Below are 16,539 nucleotides of genomic sequence, written 5' to 3'. Positions count from 1 at the left end.
CGCTGAACGGCGGAACGACGGAATGCCGGAACCGGAATAGCTGTTCCGGCCGGAATAGCTATTCCGCGGAATAATGATTTTTTTAATTTCGCCTAGCGAAAGTATTGTTTTCAGCGTGTTTCTGCGGCGACGGCGGCGGTTAGGAATTTTTTTCGGGCGTAACGGGAGGAATGAGGGCGTCACATATAGGGCGTCCCAGGATACTTTGCTAAGACAAGGCCCTGTCTATACTTTAACTTGAAATAAGTAATGCTAATTACCTTGGGATTTATGATGAAATGTAACACGGGTCCAAATCTATCGCTATTCCCCAAGCTTCTGACTGCTGAAGTACAAATAGATTATTATGTGTATATATGGCTGAAAATGTTCCTGTTTTGTATTCATCATTGTCAGATTTTTTACAAACATATCACTATGAGAATTCAATAAAGGATACTAAAACACAATTCCTGTGTAAATTTGAACAAGATTGGAGAAATCTTCACAGCAGTGTTATGGCTGAAAATTATCGTTTTTGGACTTTGTAGTAAATTTCATCGCAGCTGGCGACCGTTCCTTTTGATTTTTCAAACCCGACACAGATTTTTTACAAACATATCACTATGAGAATTCAATAAAGGATACTAAAACACAATTCCTGTGTAAATTTGAACAAGATTGGAGAAATCTTCACAGTGTTTTATGGCTGAAAATTATCGTTTTTGGACTTTGTCGTAATTTCATCGCGACTGGCGACCGTTCCTTTTCATTTTTCAAACCCGACACAGATTTTTCACAAACATATCACTATGAGAATTCAATAAAGGATACTAAAACACAATTCCTGTGTAAATTTGAACAAGATTGGAGAAATCTTCACAGTGTTATGGCTGAAAATTATCGTTTTTGGACTTTGTCGTAATTTCATCGCAGTTGGTGACCGTTCCTTTTGATTTTTCAAACCCAACACAGATTTTTTACAAACATATCACTATGAGAATTCAGTAAAGGATACTAAAACACAATTCCTGTGTAAATTTGAACAAGATTGGAGAAATTTTCACAGTGTTATGGCTGAAAAAGGTTGTTTTTTGACTTTGTCGTAATTTTATCACGGCTGGCGACCGTTACTTTTGATTTTTCAAACCCGACACAGATTTTTTACAAACATATCACTATGGGAATTCAGTAAAGGATACTAAAACACAATTCCTGTGTAAATTTGAACAAGATCGGAGAAATTTTCACAGTGTTAATATAACTGAAAATGATATTTTTTGGACTTTGTCGTAATTTCATTGGCTGGGGCGACCGTTCCTTTTGAAGATTTTTCAAACCCGAAACAGGTTTTTTCCAAATATACCACTATTTATTACATACACACTATTGTACCATTTTATTTGGTTTAAATCCTACTCTCCTCCAAGAATTATCCCAACAGAAAAAATAATGCTTAGCTAAAAGCCGTGGCCTCTAATTAGGCTATTTTTCTCCCCAAAATTTTATCCGGACAATCAAATTAACGGCGCATCATGGCTTCACTATTGGCAAGTTTAGAAAAAAATAAATTTATAAGAACTTGAAGATATTAACTCCTAAATGTTTATCTCCTTTAGCTCCAATTTTGAACTTTTTAGTCGAGGATGAGTGGGGGGGGGTTGGTTCTTTAGGCAAAAAAGTGCATGTGTAATCACTTAGAAGAGCTAAACTTTCAGCTGTTTTTTTTTATATTCGTTAAGATTATTTCTCATGCTCGCTCTGCAATAGAATTATTACTTTGCTTTCTGATCTGTTCTGATTAGTAGTTTGTGGGCATCGTTCTAACTCGACAAACTCATCTTTCACATCTTTTAATCTCTTAAGCCGGAGCTTCCAGCGCAGCTGGTTTATTTGTGTTAATTTCAAATTGTAAAAACTTCATGACTGTTAAATACTTAAGACTAATTATATTTGTGTAATTAATAAAGTAGTTTGATTTAGCGGTTCAAATTTCTGCCATGCTGGAAAAACGGACAAATGATGTCAATTGCACAAGTTTGAGAGAAGACTGTTAAAATTCGGCCTATTATATTTTTGTCTCTTCGGGGGAGAGGCACGAAGAAGTGAACTGTATCTATATTTGCACTAGCATGCCTACATTTACTCATATATTACTGATAGTGTATAATATCATAAAAGATGCTAACTAAGTTTTCCAATCAGCTGAATGATGAAAGAGATTGATTGAAACACTGCGTGGTCGAAACTCGGAACTCTTGTGAACAATATCCCATAACCACAAAACGATGATTGTAGATTTGCACATGAAAAAATAAAAATAAATTAATTAAAGTTAAAGATAAACATTAATCAGTCCTAAAATGAAGTATAAGCTGAATCTTTAACCTTTCTCAGGCAAGAAAAAGTGAATTCTTATATTTTTTACGCCGTATTTTGACGAGACGTATAGGATTTAGTGATTTCTTTATTTTTTGAATGGTATATTTTTTGAAAGCTAGTGGGAAATTTTAGTTTCTATCTGTTATTGGTAGAAAAAACAGGCGGGTCGCTCAAGGCCGTACAACTTTGGTGGGATGGGAAGGCTTCAAATCCCACTGCACTAAGGAGATCCAATTTAAGCCCCTCGGGCTTACTTCATTGATCAGTCCCAACTTAGGGCTGTTTTTAAGAGTGAAATGCATGCAGGGATTGGATTTGTTTCAAAATAATCACACAGGTGTGTTTGAAAGTCTTTTGTTTAAGCACTTTTATTAGCGCATGTACCTCATATTTATCGATATACAGTATTTATAATTATCGATACATATTTTCAAGGCGAAATTTTCGACTTTTCAGTCGTCTTGTTTATATTTTGTATTCCGCGGAATATGATTATATATTTTTTTTCCATAATCACCTATAATCAGCAATCGGCTACCTTTCCCGGGGTGTTGTTTGAGATTTTATGTTTGAGTGTTTCCCTTAGATATAACTAAGATATAATTGGCTGTATATGGAGGGCTGTAGAGGCCTCAAGTGGGACGTTTATACAACTCGTGAACCACTTGGTGCTGACGTACACCTTCAGCCAAGTCTAAAAAAATACTCTGAGGGGTCCCTATTGAGCTCTGGGCCAAGTCAAGCTAACGAAGGTATGTCATCGCTGAAAAATTTCAGTAGAGCACGGCTAGAAGTTGGTCCAGTGGTTTAAAGCATTGGTTTCACGCACTGGGGATCCTCGGATCGAAGCGGGTCAAAGTCACCTTTAAAATTTTTATCCAGGTTTTGATGTTTCATGTTTTTTTGGGTGTAGATTCCGAAAAAATAGGTCTGAAGTCCTGAAAAGTTGACGGAAGGGCGCTATGAGACCGTAAAGGACCCGTTCGGGACCGTGAATGACCCCCTCCCCTAGCACCGGACTGGGTAGGTCTCACGACTTGAAACTTTCTGGAGACGTCAAGCATATCGAAGGGGGGGAGCATGCCGAATTTCATCACTCCACTGTTACCGGTCGCCGGGCTACGGGCCGCGCAAGGTACGCTGCAGGACGTCCCCGTACGGACGATTGCCGGGTCGTACGGCGTTTTTAGCCGGTCAAATTTTCCGTGAGGTATAATTAATCTAGTTCTATCTTAGTTATATCTAAGGGAAACACTCAAACATAAAATCCCAAACAACACCCCGGGAATGGTGTATTAGAATGCCTTCACAAGCGAGTGCACGAGTGCATTCCTTTATATACGAAAAACAGCCAATGAGGTAGCCGATTGCTGATTATAGGTGATTAAGGGTGGTAATGGGTGATTATGGATGATTATGTACATAGATATACCCTCAGGGGTGATAAAAGATAAAAGAGAAAGATTATTATTATTATAATAAAAAATCATATTCCGCGGAATAGCTATTACAAAAAATAAAAAAAAAATAAAAAAATCATATTCCGCGGAATAGCTATTCCGGCCGGAACAGCTATTCCGGTTCCGGCATTCCGGCATTCCGCCGTTCTGCGTTTTGTCTCCACCCACATTCGAACTCAAAATGGTGGCCGTTTCAGATGAAATTTCAGCAAGAGTGAAGCAAATCTGCAAGAATGTTCAAAATACCAACCAAATCAAAGAAGTTTTAGAAGAGTTGAAAACTGGAGATGCAGAAATAATCGAGGAAAGTATTGATATACTTTTTGGTGTGTTTAGCTATCATATTGTTAAGAAAACATGGCTTGAAACTGGTGAAGATCAAGAAAAAAAAGATGAAACAGCTTTGGCTAAAGACATTATTTCTTCTTGGCTCAAGACCAACTTTGAGTATTTTTTGACAATATTAGTATCAAAAATTAGTGCTGTTACTTCAGCAACTCAATGCACAATCTTTGATAAATTTCTAAAACTTGTCAGTTTAGAAAATGACCACTTTTGGAAAGGAGAATTTGATGTCGAAAGAAAACTCTTGACACGGTTTGATGTCCTTTTTAATCAGCTTCTTGACACAAATTTTACAGAAGAGCTTGCAGGCTATATGAATGAATTAATGGAAAATTTAGACGTTCAATTTTTGCTCATCAAAAAGGTTCATGAAGTCTGTGCATCCAAAAATGAAGATTCCAGTACAAGTGGCTTGACATCTTTGGGTGTAGATAATTGCTTGAAATTCTTACAGCTTGTGTCAATGAATCATATAAATGTTAAAGAGGACGAAGCTGTGCTTTACTTTGTGAAAAATGATGAATTCATTAGAAAAAATTATCGAAGATCTGTAGAACAAGCATGGCTTGCTTTTCTCAGAGTGGAAAATATGTCGCCTGTTCTTCGCAAGAAAACTCTTGTTGATATGGACACAAAGATTATTCCATTTCTCTCAAATCCCAAAATTCTGATTGACTTTTTGACTGACTCATACAATGCTGGAGGTGTTACAAGTTTGTTGGCCCTGAATGGACTTTTTGTTTTGATAAATGAACATAATTTGGATTATCCTGATTTCTACACAAATCTTTACAAAATTATTGATGCTTCAATTTTCCATATGAAATACAAATCAAGATTCTTCCATTACATTGATATGTTCTTGACATCAACGCATCTTCCTGTCTATTTAATTGCAGCCTTCATCAAAAAGTTTTCACGCATGCTCTTGTTCACTCCATCCACTGATGTCCTGATGGTGTTGACTTTGATCAAGAATTTATTGATTCGTCACACCATAAGTTAGACATCCCTCTTCTAATTTTGACACCCTTCTTTAGAGATAAGAATAATAGGAAGGTCAGATTCGCAGTTGAAAACTATTTTTCTTTGCATAGTGATCAGAGAGGAAAAAAGCTTTTGTCTATCAGTGATCCTAACCTTCCTTTTATTCCTATTTCTAAAGAAAGGTGTCAAAATTGGAAGAGGGATGTTGACTTTAGACTAACTTATGGTATATACCCAGTCTTTTTCCAATGCAAAGTGGCTATAGGAAAACAATCAAACAGGGATTCTTGAACTTAGATTGAAATCTTTTTGTCCTCAGGGATATTCAAACACTTTCATTGGGGTTAATCTATAGGAATATAGAGTCCTAAGTATTTTCCCTGTCAAGTTTTACAGACCATGACTGTGTACATTAGAACAATTTTAAACAGACCAAATCAAATTATAAAAACTGTTTTTCTTCACAATTAAATAACGTTTTACGGTGTTTTGAGGGTGTAAAAAGTGAAAATTTTCTTCACTGTCCAAATTGCTCGTAGAGCCCATGCGAAACGGGTAGAAAATGTAATCTGATATCTGATTGCATTCACCTTTATATTTTAGAAAACTGGGGATCAAACAGTTAAGAATGATCCTTACATTTACGATGAACCAAATCCTGCTGAATGTCAAGCTATCAAAAGCTCACTTTGGGAATTGGGAACATTGTCTTCTCATTTTTCATCAGATGTCAAAACAATGGTTGCTTCTTTCAAAAAGGATTTTCCAGACACTGAGAATGATATGACTGAACATTTCGATTGTTCTTATGAGGACTTATTTAAAATGAAAATTGATAAATTATCTGGATCAATTGAGGAGGCACCAACCAACTTCACAAAAGCTAAAGAATTGTTTGATACAGACTCTGAGATGTGGGCCATTGAGTAAAGCATTTATAAATCATCAATTTTTTTGAAATATTATAGTCTTTTATAAATTTCAAGTAGTATTTTTTGAGTTTTCAAATAGCGTTTTTATGGCTGTGGAAAACACAAACAAAAAAATCTACTCCGAAATAGATTGGAAATCATTCAAGAATAAAGTTAGTCTTGAACCTTAGCTTTCCACTTTCTGTTGGAGAATTTTACTTTTTTTTCAAAAGCTCTTTTTGTTCTGTGGGTATCTGCTTAGGGACTTATGAATTGAAATAATGAATTATCATTCTACCTAGTGACCAAAGTTAAATATACATAGATTTATCAAGATATTGTGAGCTTAGGGAGAATTTTTTTCAATCACTGTTGATAATAGTGTGATTTCTGCATTCAAACTTTGCTCACTGTTTTTAAATGAATTTTGACATTTATGGATAGGTCAAATCTTTTAGTTTCACAATCATAACTTGATTTATTGAGCCGGTTTTATGTTTTACAAACTTATGTTTTCTTCTGCTTTCTTCTATATAATAAAAAGATTCTTATCTGTAAGCTCGCAATTCAAACCTATATACTTTTTTGAAGCACCTGGTATTACAATTGATTACTGAATAACAGCCTTTATATTTTTAATTCCAGAAAAATAAAAAATAAAAATGCTAAGACTTGTTGGCACCAATTGGACTCTTCAGTCAACTGGTGAGTTATTCTTATTTGAACTTTTTGATTACCTTTTTAATAAGGACATTGCCTTGAAACCCACTAATAACATTACTTATTACTGCTGATTACTATTGAGCTTATGGCTAGTTGAAAGAAGAAATTTCTGTGAATGGGTGAATTTGTCATTTTGAATATGCAATTTTCAAAAACTTTCTATCTAAATTTAACTTAATTTTGGTGAAGAACAAGAAACGCCTGATTTTTTGAATATTTTAGATGAAAAAGGGGAGGAAAGGAGAATTTTTAGAGGATTTAGCAAAGGTAAATGAAATTCGATGAGGATTTTTTTCTTTCATTTTAACCGAAATCTTTTCACAAAAGGTACTCTTTTATTTTCCTGATTACGATGTTTTTTTATAAGCATCCAAAAATTAAATATCAGGCTCGGAGATGCTTAGATCGAGGGCTTGACAAGGCTGAAAAATACTTCTAAGAATACTTATATCCCAAGCAAAATTTTAGGGAAATTTGGAAAATCTTTTAAAATCCCAGCTAACAACAGCCATAATCAGGAAAATACATTTTTTGCAGGCTCAAGGTAATGTTTCAAGCACATGCCTAAATTTTTGCCATATCTTAGCCGATATGCTTATAGTGTAAGTAATGCTAATAATAAACATGTATATGTTCAGGGAAGGGAAGTATTTGTATAAAGTATCAAACTTTTTTACATTCTCTTTTAATTACCTATTCGTAGAATAAGAACTATAATACCTAAAGATAAAACCAAAAGAAATTCTCCTACACCTAAGGATTTTCTAAACATTTTAAGAAATTTGAAAGGATGTTTCGCTAAGCAATCATCCCATCGATAAGTTACATCTCCAGAATATCTATCTTCATCAATAAAATATCTTGAAGGAATCGCAAAATTCCCGATAGGAAGACTGCTATCGGAATCCAAAGCTGATACTGGATAGGTAGAACGTAACCCGATTGTAGAACCGGGATGCCAGTCTGGTAACCCACTCTCCGGGTCAGCAAATGATATTGGGTAGGATATGTTAGGTCTTGCTGGAGCATGTGGATATCTATTTCTGCGAGAACTTTGAGTAGAGTCATTGCTCAATTGCAACCCGATTGCTGCGTTGCTTTCAGAGTCTGTTGTTGATATTGGAGAATTGGAACGCAAATAAGAACCAGATGGTGTATTAGTTTGTTCTTGTTCTGTGGATATCCGACTATCATGGTCTATATCATCTGGAATTGATTGTCCATTTATAGCACTATTTGAATCTCTTAAACTATCAGAACTTGTGTTTAATTCAATACAAGCGTCTATAGGGGCATATTTATTTTCGTGTTCTCTAGATAAATGGCTTCGTATTTCATCTCCTTCATTTGTATCATTGCTTAAGTCACTTTCATTACAATGGTCTGTCGGAATGATAAAGATTTCTTGTTCTCCAGGAGCACAATCTTGTGCTAGAGTTAATCCTCGTTGGTCACCTTCTGATGATTGTATTGAAATATTATTCGTATTTAGGGAACAACCAGATACATTTGTCTCGTCTACCTTGTTGGCTATTGCAGGATGTGACACGTTGCTAGAAGAAGGAAGACATTCTATCTGTTGAAAGTCTCCTGGTTTGCTTACTGTTATATCGATTGACATACGAGACAAATCAGAAGAATTTTCAGTATCAATATCAGTGACATCTGCTTCGCTTGTGGTTACATTGCATGATATTTGAGGCGTATCCAAAAGATTCACAGTCTCAACTCCGGTATCACCTTGGTGTGTTTGTAGCGGATTTCTGTAAGTCCTTGTGGACGGTTCTGTCGAATAAGCTATAATCTCCAATTGTTGTAATCCTGCCAAGGAGCTCTCTATTCCGTTTTGACAGAAGAAATCTAGGTTTTCATCCCTAACCATGGGACCTGTTGGGTGAGTTGGAGGATTTCGTAGGATTCTGTTTGATCGTTGTATATTTGAAGAGGGACTTTCAGTCTCGTTTTGAGAGGAATAATGTAAATCTTCTGTACGATGTGCTGCATGTGGTTGAGTTGGACTTCTTTGTATTCCGTTTAAACATTCTAGACTCGAGGAGGAACTTTCTGTTCTATTTTGAGGTGAAATAGTTCCACATTCTTCATCATCCTGATATATTGAAGCTTTATTAGTCTGAATTCTTCGACGTGGCTCTTGTGAATACGGTATAATTGCTATGTTCCCTATATCAACCGATGCTGAACTTACTACAGTAGAATTATGAATAAGATGGACTCTGTTGGAAGGGCGTGGTCGTGGTCTAATCGGGCTGTCAGTCACTGTCTGTGGATGGCATCGAGTAGAGAATGATCCTGAGTGTCCAGTATGATCATTAACACCAGTCCTGCTATCATCTCTGGATAACTTGGATCGATATTGACTTGGCTCTGCAGCAACGTCACTCTGTAGATTTTCACCATTTAGACTAATACTTTGATTTTCCCTTGATATTGGTGATTGATATTGGTCTGACTCAGCAGTGGCTTGTGTTTGTATATGTTCACCAGCTGTTCCCAAATCAGGATCATTTTCACTTGAAGTCAACCCAGTACTGTTTTCTCCATTTCGTATATGCAACGAGTTTCTTACGCTTTGAGCACCTGTTGAATATTCATCTACAAGTGTTGCAGTAGGGTCTACAGTTGAATAACGTAACGAATACGGGCGTGGTTGGTGGGACTGAGCATTTTGTCTGGAAACTGTTGGGTTGTTTGTTGGCGGTCGCTGATCGTGACCTGAAATTTAAAAATTTAAATTTCATTTAAAAACAGTTTTGAACAGTTTTGAGTCTTTTTTATGATATGAATTTTTCAACATTTGTGCTCGCGGAAGGGAGGTAATCAAATGGTAGGAGGTACGTTAAATTTCATTGGCGAAGCGAGATACCCTGCAAAATTTATAAGGGAGTGCAGATGTTTATTACATATTCATTATCTTTTGATAAAACAAAGACAATAATTTACAGTGTCGTAAAAACCGCTCTTATTCATAAATTTTGAAGGGGTATCTCGCTACGCTTATGTTAAATGATGTCCTTAAAAATTGCGAATATAAATAGACTTTATTTAAACTGTAACTTAGAATTGGCTTCACCAGATCATTATTGTCGACACTTTATTATTGTACAAGTTTTACTTTTTGGATCAGATATAATGGCTATTCGTATTACTCACCTGTGGTTTGACGATTTCCCATAGTTCAACTTTCATTACCAATTTTTTTAAGTACGTCCTAGAAAAAAAAAACTACTTTAAGTAAGTCTGCGACCGCAGTCGGAGGCGACCCGAAGGCTCCTCTTTCGATAGCTGTCTACCCGAAGGTAGGGGAGGGCACCACTCTTTCTCCCTGTATTGCTCCACTTATCCTTCTCTTAATTGCTGAACATCAAGCAGAGAGGCATCAAGTACCATTTTGAGAATCTTTGGTATGATCCGGCTAGGGGTTGAACCCACAACCTTGCGCACCGTAACCGAATGCTCTACCACTACACTACGGTCGCTTACTTTAAGAACGTATCTATTCCCAAGACCTGAAGAATAACAGTTTTAAAGTCAGCGCTCAAACTCAAAACAGTAACGGTCTAACATCGATAACTTTCAAATAAGGTTAGACGAGCACTGAATATAGAGGAGAAGGGGTACTTTAGTAGAAAGTATATCTTTGCCAAATCTTCTTTACCCAAGCCTACCTAGACCAGTAGTCTTGTCCGAACTAGAACCATATAGAACCAAACGGATTCCTCAGCGAACTATATAAAGATTCTGCATGATTCGCCTAAATTTTCAAGAGTATGACGTGCTAATCTGCTGTGTAAAATCTATTTTCATCTCAGACGAAAAACCTCGCTTTGACCACTGCATACTTTCAGATTATCATTCGTCAACTATCAACTTTCGGTCTGAACTCTTTTCCACTAGGTCATGATGTAAGATTCTGCACACTGTGTTAATATGGGACGATTGCGTTCTTTGATCTCAAAATATTTGTAAATTCAAGATTTAATCTCATCTTGAGGTAGGATTTATTGGTTTACCCGGCAAATATTTCAGAACTCAAACCTCTGTGAAGAAGTGCTTAATTCTCCTTATAAGGTTTTAGCTTATGATTATGGGCTCTCTATCGTTGATGTGTCTTACAGTGTAATCGGTCAACAAGTTGTGTCAAGTTGTTGCTCCTCATTGTAAAGTCTACTGACTAGCCTCATTTGCAAGTGACCGTATGCTTATAAATTACAAATTGCTTGGAAGACTTACTCATCGACCTGAACCTTTCACATGTTTTTCGCTCAGGAACCCTAACACCTTTGAATAAGTCCTCAGAGTCCAAGCTCTCTCGTGCTGTCTAAGTCTAACTTCAAACCACCTAAACCATCTACAACATATTGTCAGATACTTAAAAAACAAGTCATACAACTTTCACTAATTCTTATAATAGATGAGTAAACAAGAGTCGACAAAAACAAATATTTTTGTCATTCCTCTCTCTCAAGATAAATCCAAAATGACTGAGCTTATTGATCTATAAATACCAACAGATACAAGTTATCCCACTCACCCTTTATTTAGCAAGTGCACGAGCAAATATACACAAATTCCTCTACAGTAACCTTAAGCTAACTTTGAGTAGTGAAAAGCTATCAAAACTCAAGAACTTTATGATCACCACATATATGTGAAGAAATTCAAAGAATTTCTGTCCAGCTATCTTCTTTCAGGAGATTTGGGTGGCAGAGCAGCATATGCATTTCGTCCTTATTAGGACTCGTCAGCACTGCATACTGCACCCTTGCTATGCAGATCAAATTGTCTAGCATCTCACACCATAAAACTAATTGTGGCGCAGACTGGAAGAAGAATAGAAAGAGAGATTTCGATAGCTTCAAAATAGATACACCATCTCTAGGCTACGTCATATCTTCCTTCGTTTCAAGCGTAAAAATCCTTAAGGTCTAAACGCCTGGAGCTGTATATTATGTAGACTACGCCATCTCAATCATCGACAACCCCACCAGATGTCAGAAAAAGACTCTAATGTCTGAGTAATACTTCCCAAATGATCTCCTTGAAATCCTTTCTTACTTTTCAACTACTTTTCCATGCGAGCACTACTAGTATTTGCAAGTTATGTAGGGGAATTAACAACTCAGTACGAATGACTGTCACTGACAAAGATTTCACGAAGACGGTTTTTAACAAGAAGGTGAAAAATAACACAGGGGGAAAGTCCCTTTCATTCATGATTAGTAGTTGTATTTTTATTAGTGTCTATAAGCATTCTATTGTTCTTAAACAATAGAGCCATTGTTTAGGTACCGAAAACTGAGTCTGCATATGCTTAAAGAAAATAAAACATGTAGCAGCTGTAACTATTTCTGAAAAAGCACTTAGATAAATATTTTAACTTGCTTTCAGCATTCTGGTCTGGGTGTTCCCAGTAAACACATGACGTAAATTTGACGTTCAGATTACATCAATTTTATCTCACATCCTAATGTGATGTAATATTAGCGTATTTTAAACGTTGCATTACCTGATGTTTAAAGACGAATATTGAAATGATGTAAAATTGACGTTTCTTTTACAGACATAATTTTTAAGTTTAGGTATGGATGTTGAAATAACGTCATGAAAAGATATGTCAAAATTAAGATATAATTTTTATATTGAAATGATATCAATTATTTTACGTTATAGTTAGACATGAATATTGATGTCAAAATAACGTAACGCAAAAGAACATCAAAATAAAGATGTCATTTTTATATTGATATGATGTTCATAATTTTACGTTTAATTTAGACATGGATATCAATGTCAAAATAACGTCACGAAAGAGAACATTAAAATAAATATATTATTTTCATGTTGATTTGATGTTCATTATTTTATGTTATAAATTGACCCATGTTATGACATCATATAAATGTAAGAGTGGAGAATATTACGATGCAAACATTGATATGATATTTGATCGATATTGCAACCAAATATTTGAATGTAGTCAATTAATGGACATCAGAAGAATGTCTGCAATGATACATAATTCTGAAAGTATAATTTTGATGTTAATTCGATCACGTTCATTTTGAATTGTTTTAAGCATCTCTGTATCCAAACGGGTCTATTAAACCCCGTTCCAAAAGTTAAAAAAAAATTATCTAAAATGATCTTTCCAACGGTGTTTAACTGTTTGTTATAGCATATATACACCCTGTCTCACAGACCGGTGAAACTTTTTCCTACAGCGGAAATAAAAATTGTGATGGTTCCAAGGTAAAATATCCAATGGGGATGGTTTTGGAATGCAGTTTTTAAACATTGAGTTTTGAACGGGGACGAAATCAAAGTCAATTTCTCAGTGTTGCTTAAATTCTAGGGTATTTTTCCCACCGGAGACAAAACTTTTGCCAAATTTTCCAGTGGGGCTGGGGCCCCAGTGGGGCCGTGACACAGGGGTGTATATATGGGTGCTGAGAAAAGTAAAGTGTCCAAATACTTTTGGAACAAGTTTTCGTTCCTTCGCTACCTAGCAGAGGTTACCTTCCTTGAATTGAAGAAACTCTTGCGGGACGAATCAGTCCGTTATCTTTAATTTCAAAGTTTGGTGAAAATTAATTCAGCCATTTTGGCAATTGTGTGCTTTTCTAATCGGACAGATATGATACTAATAGTCATATTAACTTTATTGTTTTTTTTCCAGGGGGGAAACTTCATAATTTTTGTTTATGATTAAAAATCTCAAAAACACCCACGAATTTTGCAGATAGAAGATATAAAAACTTATGGCGGTGAGCTTTCAATTATCACATAGTTTTTGAAGGAGAATTAACGTATATTAATCACATAGAGGGTCAGATTCATTAATCTAGCCTTAAGTAAGCCATCAGCCGAGCTTTTAAATAAAGTAAATAATGTTCCTTTGCAAATCTGATTTGCGATTCAAGAGAGTACTCTGCACTGCCATTGAATTAAAGACATGAATAAAAATATTTAGTTAGGTTTTGAAAACTACAAAATCTTTTTCAGCAGGGTTTAAAATACAGCTGAATGTATCTACACTTTTTTAAATTTCAATATTTTACATCTTAGCATACTGATAGAATGGTATTTTTACCGAAAAGCCTTTGTTTTATTCAAGTAAGATTCCAATTATTGTTGCGTGTTGTATCAAAACCCCTCTGTCTCTATGAACCTTATGAGAATTTTATAGCCATTTGGGATAATATGAGGACCTAAGTAAATGCCAATTTGCTTTTAATGAGTATTCTATATTGGTTACAGTTTAAAAATCCTCAGAGGATGCCAAAAATGTCTGTGTTTTTTTTAATAGGAATAAGGATACTTGTAGTACTCAAAAAATTCAAAAATTTTAGGGTATTTTAGTCACCAGGGACGATTATTTGGCTGATTTCTCACTCACTAACCCAAAAATATCGCTATATGCAAGAATGTTTATTGAAAATACTGTTTTTATTCAGCTGGTCCACAAATAAGGGGGAGATCTCGCTAAAACTTGAGAAACTTTTCTCCATAACTCGGACGATTGGTTTGAGCTATGGAGACTTTACTGTACTACGTTTTCTCTTCAAAAAGTGTTATTTGAAACCTTATTGTGAAATAAAGAAGAACCCTGCAGGAAATTTAATTAATTTGACTTTAAAAGAAACAATAAGTAACCTGTGTATAGAAATTTGAGCACATTTTCGTGTCTCATTTGAAACAAGCGATAGCCTAATTAGATATAAAAAAATCACGAATATTTCAAAAGGCCAATTGCAATTTCGTCATTACCCCTACATTAGCCTGACAAAATTCTTGTAGACTCGTTGAAAAATAAATTTTCAACTCTACAAATGGTTTATTCTTGGCATGAAGGTTTTCTTATCTTGTCTAATTTCTTTTCACAATTTGGGGAAAATAAGAAAATCTCAATTCCAAGGGTGTGGTCACGAAAACAGCACTGCATGGTGTCCTTAAATCTATCCTAATATTAAAGGCTCTTCCGAAATTTGAGTTTGATATCTATCAACATAGTATATATGCTATCGAAGACCAAAAGACTTCATCTCAAGTAATATTTCGCCACTGGCAAATTCAGTCTATCCGGGTCAGTGAAACAGGGGTGTCTACTAACCACCAAAAACAAACCAAAGAATCGACAAGGTTTTACTACAGTGATAAGCGGACAGCATCATGGAAAAGGGTTAAGCGTCTACCCTTTAGAAACTATTGAACTATGAGCTCTAATTTAGTTTTAGCTGCAGGAAAATCAAACTAGAATTTTTCAACCGTTCCAGGTGCTTTAAAATGCTAAATTTATTTTTCATATCCATCTGAGCGAGTCCCATCAGAGGGCTGTCTCACTGTTCTGAACATGGGATTTTAACAAGTGCAGGTCTGCTCGATCCACCTGCAGTAAAATGAGGCATATCCTTTTCTTTTCCTTTCACATAGAAGACTAAAAAATTTAAAACATCATAGCTCTAAAGAATGATACTTTGGGCTCACCCATATGACTTTGAAATTTGATTGGCCCACTGATACAGGGATCCATTAAACAATTTATGATATTTAATTTCAAAATTTAATCTGGTAAATTTCTTTTGTAATTTTGTAAATGTTGATTTTAGTAACCTCGCAAAACTATATTCTTCTTTTATCCTGCTCCCACAAATGAAATTTTCTTTTCCCTATCGACCTCAGAAAATTACGATCCCTTAGAGTATCATTTTAATTTAGTGGAGTCACATAGCATAACTTACAGGAAAAAATAATATATAAACCTGAAACTTTCTTAACACCTTCTCTATAGGATAGCTATGTTACAGGAAAAAATCCTCTGATGAAACATCTCTTTTTCGGGTGATTTCCATTTTACCTAAGCAAAACGTTTTGAAAAATTCAAACTCATTCTCCAGCAGACTCAAACTCAATATCATGAGAAAAAGATTACCTTTTCGGGGAAAAAATGTCGGGGTATTAATTAGTCAGTCATTAATTTTCGTCACTTTTCCCCAACCAAAATTTGAATTCGTCACTTTTCCCTGACCAAATTTACAATCTATTCACTTTCACCCGACTAAATTGACCAAATTAAATGGTTTTAGTAGGCTTGTTAAGAAAAAAGATGTTAATTTTGTGAAGGAGCCGTGATTTTTTGTACATAGGTTTTTGATACGTAGGTTGAAATTCGAAGCAGTACCAAGTATTTATCACAATCTTGTGATGTCACAGGATTGTTTTTCCCGTTTCTCTGGCAGACCTCTAAGCCCCGAAAAATTGACGAAAAATGACAAAAATTTAAAACCCGTAAACCACTTAGCAATGCGAAATGCGAAAGTCGTGAGTTCGAATCTCAATCCAGTCGTCAGTTTAGTAGTTCGCGTCTTACGTAGGAGATTCACTTTTAGCCCTTCGGGTTTTAACTTTATTTGTTATAGCTCCTGTCTAAATTAGAACCCGAAATAGTCCACCCAGCGGTACTCTGGGACTGAATAAGTTATCTCTTGTAGAATTGTTGCTGCTGGATGAATTGTGATATTTCTAATATAAACCAATCATTATTTCTAAAAATATTATGAACACCCCTGTTATGACCTATTCCCTGTTCAGAAATGCCCTTTTGTTCTTTGCCCTCTTCATTTTTCTTTAGTTAAAACTACAATCTCAGAACAGCGATAAGTTTTGAAAATCGATGCCAATTTTTTCTGGCGTTAAATGACGTGAAGTTAAGAGTGAAAATCCTTAATAACTGC

At 35.4% G+C, this 16,539-nt stretch overlaps 2 protein-coding genes across 2 annotated transcripts; one reads left to right on the top strand and one right to left on the bottom strand.

Annotated features, from left to right (window-relative positions):
• The first annotated feature begins 3,993 nt into the window (after positions 1–3,993).
• LOC136813192 (nucleolar complex protein 4 homolog) lies at positions 3,994–6,254 on the top strand. Its single transcript, XM_067069715.1, has 3 exons — positions 3,994–5,167; positions 5,550–5,560; positions 5,757–6,254. The coding sequence occupies exons 1-3, from the start codon at positions 4,003–4,005 to the stop codon at positions 6,081–6,083; spliced, it is 1,503 nt and encodes a 500-aa protein (XP_066925816.1). The 5' UTR covers positions 3,994–4,002; the 3' UTR covers positions 6,084–6,254.
• A 1,244-nt stretch (positions 6,255–7,498) lies between these two features.
• LOC136813191 (uncharacterized) lies at positions 7,499–10,038 on the bottom strand. Its single transcript, XM_067069714.1, has 3 exons — positions 9,959–10,038; positions 7,614–9,520; positions 7,499–7,507 (listed from the first exon to the last, which is right to left on the bottom strand). The coding sequence occupies exons 1-3, from the start codon at positions 9,978–9,980 to the stop codon at positions 7,499–7,501; spliced, it is 1,938 nt and encodes a 645-aa protein (XP_066925815.1). The 5' UTR covers positions 9,981–10,038.
• Between the last annotated feature and the right edge of the window lie 6,501 nt (positions 10,039–16,539).

This window comes from Clytia hemisphaerica, unplaced genomic scaffold (genome assembly GCF_902728285.1).
Source record: "Clytia hemisphaerica strain Z4C2 unplaced genomic scaffold, Clytia hemisphaerica genome assembly, whole genome shotgun sequence".
Lineage (NCBI taxonomy): Eukaryota > Metazoa > Cnidaria > Hydrozoa > Leptothecata > Clytiidae > Clytia > Clytia hemisphaerica.
Note: the sequence above shows the minus strand (reverse complement) of the source record. Positions and strands in the feature narration are given on the sequence as shown.